General features: G+C 47.2%; 1 protein-coding gene across 9 annotated transcripts in view; it reads right to left on the minus strand.

The window, feature by feature from the left end:
- Nucleotides 1–22,870, minus strand: part of CEP112 (centrosomal protein 112) — a 729,616-nt gene that overhangs the window by 244,696 nt on the left and 462,050 nt on the right. For all 9 annotated transcript variants that reach the window (XM_033961733.1, XM_033961732.1, XM_033961731.1 and 6 more), the window contains one exon: nt 20,213–20,443. In XM_033961733.1, the coding sequence (XP_033817624.1) occupies nt 20,213–20,443 (231 nt within the window). The remainder of the gene's footprint in view (nt 1–20,212; nt 20,444–22,870) is intronic.

Here is a 22,870-nt window from a genome sequence, read left to right on the forward strand (position 1 = left end):
TACTCAAAGAATAGTTAAGCTCTGGAACTCCTTGCCAGAAGAGGTGGTTACAGTAGTGAGCATAGCTAAGGGCTCTTTCTACTAAGGTGCGCTAGCGTTTTTAGCACACACAGGAAATTACCGCACGCTATGCTTCTAGAACTAACGCGCGCTATTCTGCTCGTTAAAGCCCTAGCGCACCTTAGTAAAAGGAGCCCTAAGTTTAAGACAAGTTTGGAGGAAAAGTCCTTAGTCTGTTTGGTATTAAAATGAGCACTCCTTGGAATGCCCACCTCTTACTGGGCAAAAGTTTCCAGTAGGTCTGGAGCTGTCAGTAGCTGTTTGTGCATCTGTTGTGTGAGTGGATGTCTCACGCCTATGGTCAGAACGCAGCTATTAAGCAAGGGACACACACTCACATAACAGATATACAACAGCTGTGTCCATATTGGAGCCGAAATGAAAACAAACCAAAATGCTCTGGAGCTCCCGAGATCGGAAACTGGACTGGGCCTGCTCAAAAGAGTTGTGCCTACTGCTTAGATCTTGTGCTCAACCCAAATAGCATGCAGATGATTTGCCTATTTGTGCTGAAATGGCTTTGTGCATTCTGCACTCAGTCCCCAGATGTTTTTTAGAGGATGTCTTCTGGATCAACTCCATCCAGTCTGTATTTTTGAAATGTTCTATTTCCTTAGGTCTCACTTTAGACTTGTACAGATATATTCTCACCTCCTTTTACCTGATTGCTAGACTTAAGAATATAAGAATTGGCGCTGCTGGGTCAGACCCATGGTCCATCGTGCCCAGCAGTCCGCTCACGAAGCAGCCCTCTGGTCAAAGACCAGCGCCCTAACTGAGACTAGCCCTACCTGGGTACGTTCCGGTTCAGCAGGAACTTGTCTACCTTTGTCTTGAATCCCTGGAGGGTGTTTTCCCCTATTTGAATCCCTGGAGGGTGTTTTCTCCTATGACAGACTCCGGTTTTCCACCACTCTCTGGGTGAAGAAGAACTTCCTTATGTTTGTACGGAATCTATCCCCTTTCAGCTTTAGAGAGTGCCCTCTCGTTCTCTCTACCTTGGAGAGGGTGAACAACCTGTCCTTATCTAATAAGTCTATTCCCTTCAGTACTTTGAATGTTTCGATCATGTCCCCTCTCAATCTCCTCTGTTTGAGGGAGAAAAGGCCCAGTTTCTCTAATCTTTCACTGTACGGCAACTCCTCCAGCCCCTTAACCATCTTAGACCTCTATCAACACACCCAAATATCCGTTTTTAAAAAAATTATTATTACCTTAGCTACCTGTTTGGCTGCATTAATAAAATGAGCAGGTCCAACTTTCCTTTCATCCACAGAAGAAGTTTACTCCCTTTATGGTACTGCTCCTTAGCTTTTACAGACCAAGGGACTGATTCTCTATATGACGCCAATCTCGGCAGACACCTAAGAGACGGCATCTTGCATCGGCGTCCTAAAGAGAATCGCATCTACATCACTGAACAGACGTATTTTGCAGGCCTACATTTTAAGGCATCTGTCTCGTGCCTACAGAGACACATAGGGACGCTTAAGCCCACCCAAGATCACTTCCAGGTGCAACCACACCCACGCCCTGCCTTGGGCATGCTTAACTTGGGCATGCTTAAGCGTCTCTACGTGTTTCCTTAGATGCGCTAGACGTCTACAATGCAGGCATCCCTCCTCGCGCAATTTTTTCTAAAAATATGTGTCCCGATTGGCTGCCAGGTGCCTGCAATCAGGACACGCATTTCGAGAATCAGGTCCTGCCTTTTATTAGCTTTAAATCTTAGCTACCAAACTCTAGGCTGCACCTCAAGCTCACTAGATCCCTCCTCGTGTTTGTCACGCCTTCCAGGTGTCTGCTATGTTGCAGATTTTAGTATCATCCACACTTTCCCGACGGCTCTTCTGCAATGATACTTACACAAATGTTGAAAAAGAACTGGACCAAGGTCTAATCCTTGCAGCACACCCCTATCCTCAGAGTGAACTCTGTTTACCAGTACTTTTGCAACTCAGGTGTTCCTCATTCTTGCCCACATCCTCTTTAAATCTTTTTATCTTTCCTTTATTCAATCGTGTGGCTGCAGACCTTACTGTTACACAAATGAAATCTAAACACTTTCTCTTTCTTCCAATTCTGACAACTTATCCACTCAACTCTCGTTTAGATCAGGTTTCATCTTGGCTCGGAGATCAAAGACTTTCAATGCTACCAAATTGGAATCTATTCTTTTGACCAATCCTTTCTGTGTTGTCCCACTTCCTCCTGTTCATTGTCCAGTTACACTTGCCTATAGTGAAAAAATAAGATTTCTAGGTGTCCTCTTTGATTCTAAACTAACTTTGAAATGACACATCAGTAAAGTTCTTCACATTACAGCAAATACTTTCTGCCAAACACTTCTTCCCTTTATCTTGCATTTGAACATACATTGGGCCAGATTCACTAAGCTGACCGATTGTGTCCCGACCCCTACCCGAATCACTAACCTTCTGGCCGATCCTGTCCGCACCCGATCCGATCCACACATGCAAATGAGGGGAAATGCATCCGGCAGCGATTCACTACACAAACCGATTGGGCTGGCCGATCCGGTTCATAGACAACTCCGCGAAAGACAAGGGCGCGCGCCGACAACTGAGCGCAAGACGGAGGCGCGCGCCGAAAAAATTACAGTTTTTAGGGGCTCCGACGGGGGGTTTTGTTGGGGAGCCCCCCCAGTTTACTTAATAGAGATCGCGCCGACATTGTGGAGGGTTTAGGGGGTTGTAACCCTCCACATTTTACTGTAAACTTAACTTTTTCCCTAAAAACAGAGAAAAAGTGAAGTTTTCAGTAAAATGTGGGGGGTTACAACCCCCCACACCCCCCACAACGTGGCGCGATCTCTATTAAGTAAAGTGGGGGGTTGCCTCCCCCCCCCCTGTCGGAGCCGCAAAAACTGTAATTTTCTGCGGCGTGCGCCTCCGCGCTGCGCTCAATTGTTTGCGCGCGCCTTTGTCCCGGCGCGCTTTTGATCTGACACCGGCCGATCCAAACGTGAGCAACTGCTGAGGACCAGTCGCTCACCTACTTGCCAACTGTCCTGCTCTGTGCCGCCCTGAAAAAAACCCAATCAAAAGCGCCCTGCTCTCTGCTTCCCCAGTTTTCTGCTGCCCTGCTCCGTTAATAGTGCAGGATTCTCTCTGGCGACCAAACTCCCCGCTGCCTGCTCAGAAGCCCCCTTTGTGAGCCCGTGCTTTTAACCCGCGGGTTAAAAGCAGGGCTGCACTATGGCAAAGATGTTTTCTCCAGGGATCTGGGGCAAGATGTTTGAAATCAGCAGGACAGGCAATAAAACTTATCTATAAGTTAGGGAAATATGATCATGTCACCCCTCTTCGGAAAGAAGCTCACTGGTTACCCATTACACATCGCATTACCTACAAAACTGTTATGTTAGTCTTCAAAATCAAACATTCCCATCAACCTTCTTTTCTTGATAAGCTTCTCACCCCTTTTCGCCCTTCACGGTCTCTTAGATCAGCTGATCAGAACTTACTTTCTATTCCTTCTATAAAGGAATTTTTCTATACCAGAAAATCTAATTTCTCAGTAGTAGCTCCAACTTTATGGAATGCTCTGCCATCTCAACTTCGCCACGAAAAATTAATCGATAAATTCAAGACAAATTTAAAAACATTCTTATTTCAAGATGCAGTCTACTGCTCTTGATCCTTCTCATCTTCAAATCAGCCAACAGCTTTTAAGAAGCGATCCCATCCCCAATGTTTTATCCCTTTTTTTTTTGTTTTTAACTTCTAATAATGTAACTTTATCCCCCTCCTTTCTTTTCTTTATCATCACTTTCCATTTCGTCTTGTCAATGTCTTCAATGTACACTTCCCTTGCTCTCTTTAAACTTATTCCCTACTAGTATTATTTTTATTCTTCTTTTAATATTTTCTTGTAAACCGGCTAGATTCCCGTAGATGGTCGGTATATTAAAAATTAATAAACTTGAAACTTGAATCTATTGCCGATATGTTAAGTAAAACGGTGAAGGGGGACGGGGAGAGCGAGCGCTGCCGGCAACGGTCTTCTTAGGCAAAACCAGACTACACGGCGGGGCTTCCTTGCGAGGAGAGCATGCGCAGACCATCTACAGGCATTTTGAGAATCGGCCCCTAAATGCATGGCCCTGCGTTGTTTTTTAGCTTTAAATCTTAGCTACCAAACTCTAGACTGCACCTCTAGCTCACTAGATCCCTCCTCGTCTTTGCCACGCCTTCCAGGTGTCTGCTCCGTTGCAGATTTTGGTACCATCCACCAAAAGACAAAGCTTTCCGACCAAGGTTTAATCCTTGCAGCACACCACTATTAACACCCTTATCCTCAGAGTGCATGTGAACCACTTAGGCCAGTGTTCTTCAACCACCAGTCCATGGACCAGTGCCGGTCCACAGAAATTTCCTGCCGGTCCACAGGGCTAGCACGTGCATTAGGCCCAAAACATTGTTCTTCAACCGCCAGTCCACGGTGCGATCGATGTGGCGTTATCTTCGAGCCAGCTCCCTCTTACTCACTGATTCAGTGCACAAAGCCATGGGCAGCGGCTCCTACGGGCATCCTGCGCCTGAACCGGAAGCCTTCTCACTGACGTTGCAACGTCAGAGGGAAGATTTCCAGATGAGGCACGGGATGTGCAAGGTGCAATTAGTACTATTATGGGGGCGGGGTCTGGGGTGGAGATTGGGTAGAGATTGGCGGAGTTTGGCCCACGACTTAGCCCAGTGTTCTTCAACCGCCAGTCCACGGTGCGATCGATGCGGCGTTATCTTTGAGCCAGCTCCCTCTTCCTAACTGATTCAGTGCACAAAGCCATGGGCAGCGACTCCTACGGGCATCCTGCGCCTGAACCGGAAGCCTTCTCTCTGACGTTGCAACGTCAGAGGGAAGGCTTCCAGATGAGGCACGGGACATGCAAGGTGCAATTAGTACTATTATGGGGGCGGGGTCTGGGGTGGAGATTGGGTAGAGATGGGCGGGGTCTGGCCCACGACTAAGCCACCGGTCCACGGACAGATGCCGGTCCACAGAATAATTCTTTTATTTCTGCCGGTCCATAGGTGTAAAAAGGTTGAAAAACACTGACTTAGGCTATAAATGGTATAGAAATAAACCAAGATCTGAAAGTTTTCTTTTGTATCAGCATGCATACTATACAAATTAATCATTCTTGTATACAAAGATTTATAACCTTCTGCCCCTAACTACATTTCGACTTTACTCTGCCCGTTCACCACCACCTGCAGGCTACACATCACAAGTCCTTTTATAGTTTCCCCTACCATACCACATAAGACTAGAAGTTACGCGAGAAACTGCATTTTCATATGTGAACATAAGAATTGCCATCCTGGGACAAACCGAAGGTCCATCAAGCCCAGTATCCTCTTTCCAACAGTGGCCAACACAGGCCCCAAGTACCAAGCTAGATCCCAAGTAGTAAAACAGATTTTATGCTGCTTATCCTAGGACTAAGCATTGGATTTCCCCAAGCCATCTAAATAATGGCCTATGGACTTCTCGTTTAGGAAATTATCCAATCCTTTTTTAAACCCCGCTAAGCTAACTGATTTCACCACATTCTCCAGCAATGAATTCCAGAGTTTAATTACATGTTGTGTGAAGAAAAAGTTTCTCTGGTTTGTTTTAAATCTACTATTTAGTAGCTTTATTGCATGTCCCCTAGTCCTAGTATTTTTGGAAAGAGTAAACAAGCGATTCATGTCTACCTTTTCCACTCCACATATTATTTTATAAACCTATAACATATCACCCCTGAGCCGTCTCTTCTCCAAGTTGAAAAGCCCTAGCCACTTTAGCCACTCCTCATAGGAAGTCAACCCATCCCTTTTATAATTTTTGCCGCCCTTTTCTAATTCCGCTATATCCAAACTGTGGAATTCTCTTCTGCCTTTCTCCTTGTCAGCTCTGTCTTGAGCTTCTATCTGTAAATCGCTCAGCTTTATTTCAAGTTCTATAAATAATAAGGCAAATAACCATTTGGTAGACTGTGTATTGCTCCTAATCAGATAAATGGCAACTGGCTCTTCCCCTGGACTGCCTTGGCTTTTCAGTGGCATTATCCGGACAGTGCCACTGAAATGGACCTTTTAGTGAGATTTATCCAGCTAGGAGCCATTCCTACCTGGATAAGTCCCGCTGAATAAGGAACCCTCAGATTCCAGAATCCACATTGCTCACAGAGTTTGTGTTCTGCAAGGAAAAAACGATCCCAGAACTGCTTTCCTGGATATGCAACTTTTCTTCCATAGATGCAAAACATGTTTTCTGGTATAAATGTAGAAAGAAACCCCATCACATAAGAGTCAAGTTCTGCTTCTTTTTGCAAAAAAAAAAAAAAAATAATAATAATATTTCTTCACAAGTTAATATTAAACCTTTAATTATGAATTTCAAAGCTTTAAGCAGTTTCTTTGACCTTGGCTTTAAATAATTATGCCAAGTGGAGGTGTTTGAATGCAGAACTGTTGATCATAAGCCACTTAATGGTTTCGATTTGGAAGACCGCCAACATAATTCTTAGAATGCTGCTTAAAATTACAGGAGTCGAGTGCAGGTAAATGTCATGCCAATTTCATCTAAACTGTTCAGACAACATGTGTATGTTGTTATGGACTATATTTTATTATTTCTTTTTGTTAAAGAATATCAGTGTTCATAGCTGTCAAAATATATAAAAGCTGCACTTATCACACCCTCTCCAGTGTTCCAAAGGCAACATAGAGGCCCTTTTGCTAAGCTGCATTACATGCTAACATGTGCATAATGCGGTTCATAGACAACTCGGCGAAAGACAAAGGCGCGCGCCGACAACTGAGCGCAAGATGGAGGGCGCGCCGAAGAAAATTACAGTTTTTAGGGGCTCCGACGGGGGGTTTTGTTGTGGAGCCCCCCAGTTTACTTAATAGAGATCGTGCCAGCGTTGTGGAGGGTTTGGGGGGTTGTAACCCTCCACATTTTACTGTAAACTTAACTTTTTCCCTAAAAACAGGGAAAAAGTGAAGTTTTCGGTAAAATGTGGGGGGTTACAACCCCCCACACCCTCCACAATGCCCCCACAACGCGGCGCAATCTCTATTAAGTAAAGTGGGGGGTTCCCCCCCACGCCCCCCGTCGGAGCCGTAAAAACAGTAATTTTGTGTGGCGCGCACCTCCGCGCTGCGCTCAATTGTCTGCACGCACCTTTGTCCCGGCGCGCTTTTGACCTGACACCGCATAACGCAGCTTAAAATGGAGTAATGCGGGACGTGCTTAGGCCGTGTCATGAGTGCCAAATACAGTCAAACCTTGCATAGCGAGTAACGTGGCAAGACGAGCAAAACATTTTCTTAAATTTTAACTCGATAAACGCACATATACGTGCGTCAGGTCAAATACGCACCATATATGCGCGTCTGAACCTAATACATGCACCCGCAGTTCAAGCGCGCACAACATACGCACCTCTCACGCTGAGCGTGGCTGAACGTAATAAAAGCATTGCGGGCAATGGAGTGACCGTTCGAAACGAGTGAGATCTTGCAATACAACTATGTACAGTACTGAATTTTCTATTAAAGTTTTTGGGATGTGGACCATGCTATTGAAAAGAGTTGGATGAGTGGGGCCGCAGAGTTTCCATAAAGTATGTGGTGAATGATGCAAGATATTTTGAATGTTATTCGTGATGGGATGGGTAGCCAGTGCATTTGTTTGATGAAGGTTGTGACTGAGTCGTATTTTCTCAAGTTGTTATGGTAGTGTTTTAGATGAGTTGCAGTTTGTGAATTAGAGCAGTGTTAATTCATGTAGATGGAGTTACAGTAATCCAGTTGTGGTAGGATCATCAGTTCTACGATTAAGGCAAAGTGGTATTGGTGAAAGTAAGGTCTGATTAATCTTAATTGTCTCAGGATGTAGAGGGATTTCTTTCGGAGACTAGAAATTTGGGGTTCCATGGCCAATAACTCTGCCCTATAACCAGCTTACAAAATAAATATACTATATGTTTTGTTGGGTCTTCTCTCTTCTAATGAAAACTGTAGCCAGAGTGAATTTCTTAGATTAAACAATACCGTCGCTTACACTTACATACATGGGGAGAGTGTGGCGCAGTGGTTAAAGCTACAGCCTCAGCATCCTGAGGTTGTGGGTTCAAACCCACGCTTTTCCTTGTGACCCTGGGCAAGTCACTTAATCCCCCCCCCCATTGCCCCAGGTACATTCGATAGATTGTGAACCCACCAGGACAGACAGGAAAAATGCTTCAGAACCTGAATAAATTAATGTAAACCATTCTGAACTCCTCTGGGAGAAATAAAATCAATAAATACTAAATGGTACATGTCTATACATTAGACTCCCATGGCTATGTGCTGGCAAAAGAGATTAGGAATCTGGCTTTGATTTGAGAGTCCAAGCATTATACGATCTGCCAACAAAGTCGGTGTTATAGTCTATGCTTGAGATAGCAGAGCGATTTGTCAGTCAGGAGATCAGACCCATAACATGGAAGCCAGAAAACCCAAACACGTAGCATTAACGTGCCAGCACTGCTATTGCATTGGTGTCACTAACAGGGAGCACTAGGACACAGATTCTACTGTATTGCAAACTGTGTGCCTCCAGAGATTTCTGGTGTGCCACGACACACTAGCGAGGAGGAGAGTCGTCCATGCCGACTGACTTCCTACAGGCGAGAGGCACGTCTTGTAGGGAGTCAGCCGGCGCAGATGACTCTCCTCCTGGCCGGTGTTGTCCTCCTCTCCCCGAACCCCCCGGATCCCTCCACTGGCGGATCCCAGCCAGATGGTTCTCTGCGCGCTTCCGGGTGGGCCACTGGATTTAATGTGCCACCAGCCATAAAGTTTGCGAGACACTGTACTAGATGAAAAATCTGACCCCTCCTCTCTGAGCACATCCACGTCCTTATCACCTCGCTTTGACAACCAACTTGTTTCTCACAGATCTTCCTTGTAACCACCTTTTCTCCTAGGACAAGCAGGATGAGTCAGCCACATATGGGTGTTGTCCCAACACCTCCCAATTTGCGGATAAGCTCTCCAATAGCTCAGAGAGATTTTTTTTTTTTTTTTTTTCTCTGAGCACGTGCAGTGCCCGGGCCCCACTGGGCATGCCCGAGCCCTACCCATTTCCCCCTGCTTCCCCCTAATCCCCAGTCTTTAGTTTCTGCCCGTTCCCATCGGTCGGATTTTCTACAGCTCTCCATTACAACTTTTCTACTCATCAACTTGAAGATGCCTGAATCATCTAAAGAAACAACTGGGATGCAGGAGGAGGATGAATACACTGGATCCTCATGAATTGTGCGCCCACTGATTGGATCCGGCGCTCGAGGTTTCCGTGTGGCTTGCATTGTGCGCACATGTCACCACGTGCACGCAAGCTAAGGAAGAGGGCACTGAGAGACTTCATGAAGAGAAGTGAGGCCCGAGAATCTCCCTCCAGCAGCCATCCTCATCGGAGCATAGCAGCGGGGGATCCACAGACGAATCCGGTGAGGAGCCTCCAGGACGTCCTGGCTCAGTCAACCCCCCCGACTGCAACTTGCCCGGTCGAGAAATCTCTCCCGGAAGTCCTGCATGCTGTCGCTAGCCGTCGGCCCCTGCAGGAAGCCGATAGGAGTCTCACCAGACCGAGAGATCTCTCCAGGAGTTCCTGCATGTTGCTGCTTACAGCCAGGCATGAAGAGAAGTGAGGCCCGAGAATCTTCCTCCAGCAGCCATCCTCATCAGAATGCAGCAGCGGGGGATCCACATGCTACAGTGGCAAGGAGCCTCCAGGATGCCCTGGCTCAGCTAATCCCCCCGCCTGCACTTGGCCCGGTAGAGAAATATCTCCCGGAGTCCCTGCATGTTGCCGCTTAGAACCAACCTCTGCAGGGCAGCCGATAGGAGTCTCGCCAGACCGAGAGATCTCTCCAGGAATCCTTGCATGTTGCCACGCAGCCATCCTCTGCAGGGCAGCCGACAGGAGTCTTGCATGCTGCTGCGTAAATCCACAGCCTCTGCAAGCAACAGATCGGGGCTTTCACTCTCCAGACGGCATGCTGCCTCTTACAGCCGGCCTCTGAAGGGAGCCGATTGGGGTTCAAAGGTAAGTCCTATCTGCTTGTTTTTGGGAAAACCTCTGATAATCTGTTGCAGCCCCGAGGGCTCTGCCCCACCCTCCTCCCAATCTGAATTTAAGGAGAAAGAATCTCCCATGCTTCTTTCCCTTGGAGGGGACCTGCAGACCTCTCCCCCCAGTAGGAGACATGCTGCCCCAGAGTTCAGCTTATAAAGGACATGCTGAAAAAAAAAAAAAAAAAAAAAAACAACTCGATGTTTCTTTCCCTCTTGGGGTCCTGCAGAGTCTACAATTCACACCTTTCCCCCTCCCCCTCTCAGGTTGGGAAGAGGAGTCTGCCTTTCTCAGCAGGGTGCTGATATCTTCAGAGATGCGGCATGTCAGACCATGCCTCTCCAAGGGTGGGGGTTTGAAACTCCTCAGTCTAAAAGCTGTTTGCTCTTCATAAAACCTAGGCAGAGTGTTTTTCCAGCTAGCATGAGGGACTCTGTACTACTCATGATTTCTATAGCACTGAAAGGCATATGCAGCGCTGTACAGTTTAATATACAATAGGCAGTACAGCAGCAGAAGCCCACTCAAGAGGCATTATCACTCCTCTTTCTCTGCCTCCAGGCACAGTGGGAAACGCAGCCAGGAGCACTGGCACAGATGAAGGGGTGCATCCTGCCCCCTCTCTGCAGGCTCTCCCCCCCTCTCAAGAAGGACAGAGAAGGGTGGTGGGGTACATGGAGCCACCCAACCAGTCAAGTGGAGCAGCACATGAACCTGCGAACCACCAGGGGTGGGACCAGCAGCCACAGTTAATCCTCCTGCTGACCCACTCCTCTCTCAGCGGGCTACACTCCCCACTATGCCCCCCTTTAGAGGGAGCCACGCACAACAACATGGCGCGGTTCAGCGGAAGGCCATGCACCCAAGCAACGGAGGAACAAGCTACACACCAGCCTCCAGCCACGCCCCGAGTCACCACCCACAAAAATAAATAAATATTTACTAAAAAATCCACGTGGGGGGACAACAAGTACCCAAGACAGAGTACTACAAGGCCTGAACTACCAGTACCAGTACTTCACGCAGGCAGTGGCGATTCCAGTCCACAAGAACCTCCTGGACTGCAGAGACAAGATTTGGCTGACTCCCTCCTCAGGGCAACCAACATCAAGGAGACTGGGATTGAAGTACCAGATCTTTCCAGCCCAGGGATTCGACAACCCGCAGCAGCCATACATGGACATTGCGGTAGCTTAAGAGAAACAGGGCAGCACGAACCCCCCCCCCCCCTCCAACCCCCGTCAGGGAAGGACCTGAAAAACCCTGGTTTCCACGGGGAAAAAGACCTTCGAGGGCGCAATGCTGAGCGCACGAATTGCTGCACTCCAGTTCCAGATGCGGCTTTATCAGGAGGCCAGTGAGAGGAAATAAATAAATAAAATAAAATAGAGACTCCAGCTCACAACTGAGCCAGTCCACACTGACAGCAGTCTGTGCCCCAGCACTCGCAACAGTAACATAACTGCTACGCAAACAAGCACCGCCCGAGGGGCAGGGGCATCCAAGGGCAGCCCTCTCCCCAAGACAAAAATAGAACCTTGACCACCCTCCGGCCCAGCAGGATCAGATTGTCTGCGAAGGCTTGGCCCAGGATCACCATCGACCAGTGGGCCCTCAGCATCATCAAGCAGGGATTCCGAATTCGTCTCCACTCCCGCCCCCCCCCCCCAAGTGGGCGGGGCACCCTCCATCTGACGACCCAACTTTCCTGCAGCAAGGAGAGGACCTGCTTCGGCAGAATCAATAGATGCGGTGACGAACAGAGGAGATCACCAAGGGGTTTCTACACCGGGAACCCCCGCGTCACCATGGACAAGGACAACGCTCGTCCCTGGATCTCTGTAAGCTCAACAGATACATACACAAGGTCCAGATGCACTCTCGGGGTACAGTCTTGGCCCTGTTACAGCCCGAGTATTGGCTAGTATCCCATGCACCCAGCCCACAGGAGGCATCGTCGCTTCTAAAGCCAATACAGACGCCTCCAGTACAAGGTCCTGCCCCTTGGACTCTCAACGGCTCCAAGAGCGTTCACAAAGTGCGTGGCAGTGGCACATCCTCGCCTTCAAGGGGTGCGCGTCCTATCTTATCTCGACAGCTGGCAGCCCCATTAACCACCATAACCCTCCTCCAAGAACTGGGGTTCCTCATCAACTACATGAAGCCCAACCTGATACCCACCCAGGGGATATCGTTCATCTGGGCAGTCATCGACACCACGCAGACCAAGGCCGTCCTACGGGACTACCAGATCGACGCCATGACATCCCTGGCCCAGTGCTTCCCTGCCAGCAGCTCATCGTCAGCACGCTCCGGTCTTTGTTGTGCAGCACACCAGACTACTCATGTGATCCCTGAAAGGGCACCTCAGACATCACTGAGACCAGTGTACCCAACCTCTGACCACCCACCCACTGGAGCTCAGGGCCTTAGGGAATGCCCTCGAAACCTTCAAACAGGCAGGGCAGTCCTCACCCAAACAGAAAACCAGGTGGCCTCACACTATATCAGCAAACAGGGAGGGACAGGGTCAACCTCGCTATGCAAGGAAGCTTGCCACATGTGGGAGTTCTCCAACTCCATTCAATGCACCATCCAGGCAACTTACCTCCTGTGGGAGCAGAACGACCTGGCAGAAAGACTCAGCCACCAGCTGGATCCCGATGAGTGGTGTCTCAACCCAGCGGCGATTAAGAAGATCTTCAGCACCTGGGGCACACCGAGCATCGACCTGTTTGCAACTGAACCAAACTCAAAATACTCGACCTTCTGCGCAAAGAGATCAACCCATCGCCGTCTCAGCCCCGACGGTCTGTCTGTGAGTTTGAACACCCTAAGTCCTGCAGAAGATTCTTCAGGACAGAGCAACGGTGATCATGATTGCCCTGATCGGGCTCCTGCAACCATGGTTCCCGTTCTGGCAAGGGATAGCGGTTCACCAACCTCTCCCTGCTCCAGATCAGTGCAGTTCTCATTGCCCCCTCCACCACGACCTGCGTTCCTTAGCCCTGACCGCATGGATGATGAGAGGATGAACCTACCACAAGACGTGGAGCACACTCTTATGGCAGCCAGAAGACCTTCAACCAGAAAACGCTATGGGTTGAAAGGGAGAAGGTTCCGCTATCAGTGCACAGACACGCAGCGAGACCCCTACAACTGCCCCATACCGGACATCCTGCAGTACATACTGAGCTTATCTCAGGGGGACCTAAAACCCACTTCCATCAAGGTCCACCTAAGTGCAATCACGGCATACCACGCTGGCCTAGACAGCAAACCAGTGTCGAGGCATCCAGTAATCACAAAATTTCATGAAGGGACTGTCCAATCTGCACCCACCGGTCAGACCACCACCGCCCGGATGGGACCTCAACTTGGTGCCGCATCATCTCACCTCGACCCCTTCAAACCTTTGGGGGAGGCAGATCCCGTATTCCTGGCTGGGAAAACCCTGATCATCGTGTCTACCGACACACTTCCTCATGAGAACAGGGTGGTACCCAGTACCCATCACCGATTCTTGCCGAAGGCGGCTTCAACGGGCCCCCCGGCACTCTACATCTCCCCACAGGGAGGCACACTGCCACCTCAGCAACACCTCCTGGACTGTGTGCGGGCCCTGACTATGCAGCAGATTAGACAAGCCTCAATTGTTCGTCTCCTACGACCAAAACAGACCGGGACTTCCAGCCACCAAACGCAGGCGCGCGCGCTGGATATAAGAGTGCATCCCCTTCACCTATAGAAAAGCGCAGCATCAACTGCAGGTGGGAGCCAACGCCCACCAGCGCAGAACCATAGCCAACACAACGGCACATCTGCACCACACACCAATAGGGGACATCTGCGATGCAGCCACTTGGTCCTCCATGCACACCTTCACCAAGCACAGGTTCCCTCCCAGGAGGGACAGCAACCACTAGCACAGCCTTGACAAACACTGATCAAGTAGGGTGTTATAAATATCGACAAACACTGTTCAAGTAGGGTGTTATAGATATTGATTAAGTAGGTCTTCCAGCACTCCTTCTAGACTGAATGTGGAATAGGCAAGTATGAATTCTCACATGCAAGTACGATTTGTCACTGTTGACCAGTTGGTTTCTCACTGTTCATTGATTGTCATTGACCAATTTCACTGTTCTGTGAGTTAAGTAGGTCTTCCAGCAATCCTGTCTAGTCTGAAGGTGGAATAGGCAAGTATGAATTCTCATATGCAAGTACGAATTGTCACTATTGACCAGTTATGAATGGTCACCGTTGACCAGTTGGTTTTCTCACTGTTCATTCATTGTCATTGACCAGTTTTCGCCGTTCTGTGAGTTAAGTAGGTCTTCCAGCACTCCTGTCTAGTCTGAATGTGGAATAGGCAAGTATGAATTCTCATATGCAAGTACGAATTGTCACTGTTGACCAGTTAAGAATTGTCACTGTTGACCAGTTGGTTTTCTCACTGTTCATTGATTGTCATTGACCAGTTTCGCTGTTCTGTGAGTTAAGTAGGTCTTCCAGCACTCCTGTCTAGACTGAATGTGGAATAGGCAAGTATGAATTCTCACATGCAAGTACGAATTGTCACTTTGGACCAGTTGGTCTCTCACTGTTCATTGATTGTCATTGACCAGTTCACTGTTCTGTGAGTATTATTGCTCAGTTAACACAGCACTTTATCTAAAACCTTGTTTCCACAACCTTACCTGCTTTGCCTGATTACCCTGCCCGGCTCGGCCTCCACAGCCAGGCGAGGGATGCACAAAGCGCTAAGGCGCAGGTCCAGTCGGTATATCCCTCGGCTAGGGAGTCACCCATATGTGGCTGACTCATCCTGCTTGTCCTAGGAGAAAGTGTAGTTACTTACCTGTAATGTAGGTTCTCCGTGGACAGCAGGATAGTCAGCCACACAACCCACCCGCCTCCCCATACGGCCGACCCGGCCACAGCTAGGAACATCCTGGGGATTAGGGGGAAGCAGGGGGAAATGGGTAGGGCTCGGGCATGCCCAGTGGGGCCCGGGCACTGCACGTGCTCAGAGAAAAAAAAAAAAAAAAAATCTCTCTGAGCTATTGGAGAGCTTATCCGCAAATTGGGAGGTGTTGGGACAACACCCATATGTGGCTGACTATCCTGCTGTCCACGGAGAACCTACGTTACAGGTAAGTAACTACACTTTTCCCTTTTAATCTGTCCAAAATTCCACTGCATGACATATTCTGCCAGAGTCGCTATACCCCATATGATCCATTGCTGCATACAATTCAAATTCCTCTTACTGACTTACAAATGAATTTATTCTGAAGCTCCTCGATATCTCTCCTCTCTCATCCTTCCCGGGAACTCCGTTCATCGGGTAAATCTCTCCTATCAGTACCCTTCTCCACTAATGCCAATTTCAGACTCCATTCCTTCTCCCTTGCTGCACCTTATGCCTGGAACAGGCTCCCTGGATCACATCAAACTCCGTCCCTGGCCGTATTCAAATCCAGGCTCAAGGCCCACTTCTTTGAGGTTGCTTGTAATTCCTAATCCCACTCTCTGTAGGGCATTCATGCCTAATCAACTCCCCAACCCCCTACTTGTCATGTTTGTTTGTTGATTAGATTAGAAGCTCTTCTGAGAAGGGACTGTCTCTTGAATGTTCTAATGTGCAGCGCTGTGTCTGCCTAGCAGCACTATAAATATGATAAGCAGCAGTAGTAGGAAAGGGTCTGACCTGCTAAGTTATAAAAGAAGAATGATTATTGGAAAAGTCAATATTGGGCCATTATCTTAGTATCTTCTCCAGTGGGTCACAGGGATGTTACATAGAGGTCAATTCTATAATTAATTGCCTATAATTAAGCACCCATAGGGCACCTGCTAGGAACTGGTGCCTATTTTCCTTTATAGCCTGCCCGCTTAAATATGTGGGTAAAAGTTAGATGCCAGTACTTAGGCTCCACTAAAAGCTTAACAAACTGGCAGATTTTATCTTTCAATATTTGCATCCGCCTCAATATCAGTCTTCATTCAAATATAATAGGATCTGGGTTCGTTCAAAATTCTCACGATATAATCTGCATCTTCAAGGACGCCTCAGGCCCACCACTCCGCCGCTGTAATAGTTTGCTAATGCGGGACAAATTATGTGGTGCTTCATCATTGGCTGCCCCTTTAAATATCGTTACTTAATATGGTAATGATGAAGCACCACATCATTCTTCCCGCAGTAGCAAACTATTACAGCGGTGGAGTGGTGGGGCTGAGGCGTCCTTGAAGATGCAGATTATATAGTGAGAATTTTGAACGAATCCAGATCCTATTATATTGGAATGAGTACTTAGGCTCCAACACTTACACCAGCTCTGTGGCTGCAGAAGTGCAACTTCCTGGGTAGGCTGGGTCAGAGGAAAAGGCCCAGTGCAGGCCACAGCCCTTGAGTACGGCTGCTGCTCTTGCGGGGGGGAGGGGGGCAAAGACTGTATACAAAGGTACACTGGATGCGGGGGACCTGAGAGAGAGTTGCAGTCGGATCCGTGGTAGGTTGAGTCTGCGGATATGGAGGGCTGACTGTAATTACTTCCCTGATAGGGGATTTTTCCTGTCTTATTTTTATTATTAGTCATACGTTACTTCCTTTTTTCGCTGTATAAAGAGTTCTTTGAATTATTTTTGAAATTTTTGAAAATTAAAAAAAAGGAAAAGAAACTTGATCAAGAAGGTACAGATAAACATTTAGGAGTAGCGGAAGAGGCAACAATCCAGCTGTTGCTCTTGATTCAGGGTCGAAGACTGGAAGGAAAGGTACAGAGGACCTGAGAGTGAGCTGCAAGATGCCAGACCACTGGGGGGGGGGGGGGGGGGAGCAGGAGAGGAGGAAGAGTGAGAGAATTAAGAGACTTGAGCATCCGTGGATTGTGGACCTGGAACCAATCCCTGTGGATACAGAGGACCAACTGTACTCCTTCTTAAAGTCCTCAAGTTAGGGAGGGAGACCAGATACAATTCTATAAAATAATTGCAACAAATACAGAAAAAAGCAAAACAACAACAAAAAAAGCAGCTAAACTTCTCATTACACAGTAGACATGACTGGCATAGGTAAAGGCGGAGTGGAAAATACAGAAGCTTTAGAATCCAAAAACTGAATCAAATATTATGGTTCAACCAGAATAAAACCCCCTCAATTGCTGAATCCTCAGCCTAAGCTTAAGAAATTGCTGCCGTCTCTTCTGCATGGCATGGGCACATCTTATTATTTAGAAACAAAACATTTCCATGATGAAAATTAACTTAAAATACAGTCATGATACAAAATTTATAGTCAACATTGAGTTAGATTTAACATATCAAAAGAAATGTCCAATTCTACCAGAAGATAAATAGCAAATACGTGAAATTGGTCGATATGATTCTTCCAGCACACTTAAAATTTCAGAAAGGTAACATTTAAATGTAATCAGGAAAGCCACAGAAGTCTCAAACGGCCTCTTTTACAAAGCCACGCTAGTGGCTGCCGCACGGCAACAGCCCTGAAGCCCTTTAAATCTCTATGGGCTTCGGGGCCATTAGCGCAGCTTTGTAAAAGAAGCCGAAAGTCTTCTACCTTAGGACATTTCTCACAATTTTGAGTTTTCCTATTCATTAAATAATCCCTTCTAATCAAATTTGTTTGAAATTCCAAAGATTTTTTTAGTCTCTGCCTCTATACACTCAAGCTTCTTTTTAATAGAAGGCAACTGTTCCAAAACAATAAATTTATTAGAATAATCATTAAGTTGAGTGGACAGAGAATCAAGTTTTTGAGTAAAGGAGCACTTCATTTTTATCATAAGTTCCCAGAGGGAATCTAAGGTAATCAACTTTGGTTTATGAATATCCAGCTTACATGGATCTATGAGGGCCAAGGGGGAAATCTTCTGCTGCAATCCCTCTCCACCATCATCCATTGCCAGTGAAACACCGTCAGATGGAAGAGCTGCTTCCCATGGGACAGCTAAATCTGGAGAGACTACGTGACCAGCAGGGCCAGCTTCTCGCCACTCGGAAGACAAGGGAACCTTCCTACATCTGGCCCTTGATCGCTGGCATTGACAGCAGACTCCACGGGTCCGAGCCAAGGGTAATTTCTGCCTGCAGCAAGGCCTCATGCCCAGACTCCTTTTGGCACCTCAGTGCGGCAAAACGATCCTTCGGACCTGTTATCTTTGCAACAGATTCGGCTGGATAAGACCACTCTTATCCAGCTGAATCTACTCTTGTAAGTTACAAAAAGCGTTGCAAGATATTGACTTACCAGTAGTCACTGCAGTTAAATATTTTCTTGCAGTAATCCATAAAATAGTTAACTACTTATTCACTATCCCAATAACTGTAATTAATTACTTTTTAAAGAGTAACTAGCACCACATGACATGGCATGACAAGAGGACGTGGTTGGCGTGAGTTGGTCAAACCTCCTTCAAGAGACGAAGTTATGCAATATTCACATTGGGGTTGTGGGGTTATTAGGCATATAGTGGAAAAGGCAATAGTGAGGAGCGTCAGCCATGGTGTCAGGTCAAAAGCGCACCGGGACAAAGGCGCGAGCAGACAATTGAGCGCAGCGTGGAGGCGCGCGCTAAAGAAAATGACTGTTTTTAGGGCTCCGACAGGGGGGGGTGTGGGGGGAACCCCCCACTTTACTTAATATAGATCGCGCGGCGTTGTGGGGGGTTTGGGGGGGTGGGGGGGTTGTAACCCCCCACATTTTACTGAAAACTTCACTTTTTCCCTGTTTTTAGGGAAAAAGTTAAGTTTACAGTAAAATGTGGGGGGTTACAACCCCCCAAACCCCCCACAACGCCGGCGCAATTTGTATTAAGTAAACTGGGGGTGCTCCCCAACAAAAACCCCCGTCGGAGCCCCTAAAAACAGTAATTTTCTTCGGCGCGCGCCTCCGTCTTGCGCTCAGTTGTCGGCGCGCGCCTTTGTCTTCCGCGTTGTTGTCTATGAACCGGCAGCCATTCCCCCTGTTCAAGTTTCTTCATGTCACAGTCACCAGAGAGATGTTTATAGAGTTTTGGCCAATTATCCCCTCTAAGGAAGACGGCATTAGAATTATTTGTTCAGGCCTAGATTCTGCTAAATGTTGATCTCTGTAGCTATATAGCTTAACAAGAAGCATCACTAATTATCTTTTCCAGATACTATAACAGAGCCTTCATTGCTAGAGCAGCTAATTGTCCAATGGAAAGAGCAAACTTTTTCCTGAAAAAAACAGGGAAAGGGAAGGAGTTGGGCAATAAGGAGGAAGAGAGCAGGAGAAGAATGAATAAGGGGGGGGGGAGAGGGAGAATGTTACAGGGAAGGAGGTTGGGATGATAATGATTGTCGTAAATGTTGACAAAGAGTTATGTGGTTATGTATTGTACTTTTTTATTAGGTTTTTGAAAAATTTCACCAGATGGATGGTGTTCTCATTTTCATAAAATCCTTATGTTATTAAAAAAAAAAAAAAAAAAACATCCGAGCCAATGAAAGCCCTGTTATCTCTTTTCACTATATGGTTTTAATTTTTTTAGCCAAATTTTAAAGGGATGGGCAAGTTGACAGAGACACAGCTCACATGCACAGGAACAGAAATGACTAATGAGCTTCCAGATCTGTCCCATAAAAATCAAGTTTGCAAAATTGAAGGAAGATAGCAAAGAAATAGGTTACAACAGACCGTGGATGTCCCGAACCCACAAACCTGAAGAAAGAGTCAAAAGAAATCCCAGAGAACGTGCCAAAGGAGAAAGAGGCAGGCACTCTCCTAGCATAGATCAAACCATCTGGAGTCTCAGACTTCAAGGCCAAACTCCAGTTTGCAAAACATTATATAGTTCTACATCCAGAGACATAGGGCTCCTTTTACTAAGCTGGCGTTAGTATTTTACGCATAGCGCGGGGGTTAGCGCATGCTAAAAACGCTAGCGCACCTTAGTAAAAGGAGCCCATAGTACTGGAATTGCCTGGTGCAGGGTACCATAAGACATCCTTGCAATCAACCTACCTTGTCCACTGCTATATCGGTTTCTGACGCATATGTCTTCTGCAAGTCTAGCTTTGTCTTTTCCATCTCAGACTTGATCTTGCTGATAGCAACTTCGTGATCCCGAGCAATTTTCTGCTTCTCGTCTTCTCTCAAAAGGCCTAGTTCCACCAACTGTTGCTTTCGTTGAGAGTTCATTTGTATCAGCTCTTCTTTTAGGATTTGGACTTGCTTCTCCAATTCACTGATAGTCTAAAACAAAATGGAAACATCGTCCAAATGATATCATCTTTCTTCACCCTAGAGCAGTGGTCTCAAACTCAAACCCTTTGCAGGGCCACATTTTCAATTTGTCGGTACTTGGAGGGCCGCAGAAAAAATTGTTAATTTCTTATTAAAGAAATGACAATTTTGTATGAGGTAAAACTCTTTATAGTTTATAAATCTCCCCCCCCCAACGAAGGCCTGAATGTTCCCCCCTTCTTTGCAGCATCCTCCCCGGCCTCCCGGTCTTAGTTCAGCTAATTACCGCAGCCTGCAGAGAGGATCGCCGGTGCTGCAGCGTTCCTTGCAGACTGCCATCAGTCTCAGCAGCACGTTCCCTCTGTCGCGGTCCCACCCTTCCTCTGACATCAGGGGCAAGATCGAAGCAGAGGGAATGTGCTGCTGAGATGACGGCAGCCTGCAAGGATCACTACAGAACCGGCGATCCTCTCTGCAGGCAGCGGTAATTAGCTGAACTAAGACTGGGAGGCCGGGGAGGAAGCTGGAGGATGCTGCAAAGAAGGGGGGAACATCTGAAGGTAAGAGCGGGAGGCCAGGAGGGGGGAAGCCGTAGGACGCTGCAAAGAGCAGTCAGCACTAGTACAGACCGTGGGCCACAAAATAGTATCTGGTGGGCCACATGCGGCCCCCGGGCCGCAAGTTTCAGACCACTGCCCTAAAGCCATGACTTTATCAAGCTAATACACATTGAGGAGCCTATTTACTGAAGTGTGGTAAGCAGTTACCATGCAATTTATTTCTTTATTCATTTACACTTCTCCCTCCGTATTCGCAGGGGATGTGGGCAGATCATAGCTGTAAATACCGAAAAACTGCGAATAACTTTTTGCATGTTATTCGCGGTTTTTCGGTAAAATAGACCTGAAAAAGATAATAAACCATGAATAACCCGATCTGCAATTTGCTCCGTACAACGCCGGGAGCAGCGATTTCCAATGTGAAACGCCGGGTTCAGTGATGAAAATTAGGGGGGAGCGGAGTCAGCAGCCGAAAAATCACAAATAAGCAAATTTGCAGATACGGAAACCGCGGATACAGAGGGAGAAGTGTAATTTTCTATACCATTCTCCCAGGGGAGCTCAGAACAGTTTACGTGAATTTATTCAGGTACTCAAGCATTTTTCCCTGTCTGTCCCGTTGAGCACACAATCTCTCTAATGTACCTGGGGCAATGGGGGAGATTAAGTGACTTGCCCAGGGTCACAAGGAACAGTGTGGGTTGGAATTAGAGAATGACACGGTGACAAAATTCATCACCGTTCCCGTCCCCACGGATAACCGCGGGAAACCATCTTCATGTCATTCTTTAAGGAGAGGGGGAGAATCAGAGTATAATTGGGCACAACCACTGACCCGCAAGCTTTGCTTTGAAGAATGCCGGTGTAGAAGGACTGAGGTTGAAATGGGCACTAGAAAATGACATGGAATTATTTCCCGCGGTTATCCGCGGGGACGGGAACGGTGATGAATTTTGTCACTGTGTCATTCTCTGGTTGGAATCTACAACCTGCAGTTCTAACATTGCCACATTTTCGGTTCATAGACAAAACTGCCGAAGACAAAGGTGCGCGCCGACAACTGAGCGCAAGACGGAAGCGCGCGCCGAAGAAAAAATCTTTTTAGGGGCTCCGACGCGGGGTTCTGTTGGGGAACACCCCCCCCCCACTTTACTTAATACAGATCGCGGCGGCGTTGTGGGGGGCTTGGGGGGTTGTAATCCCTCTCATTATACTGGAAACTTAACTGTTTCCCTGTTTTTTAGGGAAAAAGTGAAGTTTTCAGTAAAATGTGGGGGGTTACAACCCCCCAAACCTCCCACAATGCCCCCACAATGCGGCGCGATCTGTATAAAGTAAAGTGGGGGGTTCCCCCCCACGCCCCTCATCGGAGCCCTTTAAAACAGTCATTTTCTTCGGTGCGCAGCTCCATCTTGCGCTCAGTTGTTTGCGCGCGCCTTTGTCCTGGCGCGCTTTTGACCTGACACCACATTTTCAGACATAGTATGGTATACGATAGCATGGAAAATACTGTCTGACAAAGATGGCAAACCAAAAGCATGGTAAAAATATAATATGACATGCGCATTAGAAATCCGAGATTCATTCCCACGCTCACGATGCGCATTCCAAAAAAATCAAAATCAAAAAAATATTTCTAACACTTATGTACATGAAAGTTTACATATATTTAAAGTTTAGATATATTTTGGATTTTTTTGTGGGGTAGATATATATACGTTTAATGGGGTTCTTAACATGCACGCAGCAGTTGCTAGGCAGGAATAGTCGGCGAGGATGTAAACGACTGGTCCTCAGCAGTCAAAACTTTTTGGAACGGAAAGGCCAGTCGGTTAGGCCTTAAGAAATTTACACGCCTTTTTACTCATTTGCATGC

Source organism: Geotrypetes seraphini, chromosome 10 (assembly GCF_902459505.1).
Source record: "Geotrypetes seraphini chromosome 10, aGeoSer1.1, whole genome shotgun sequence".
Classification (NCBI taxonomy): Eukaryota; Metazoa; Chordata; class Amphibia; order Gymnophiona; family Dermophiidae; genus Geotrypetes; species Geotrypetes seraphini.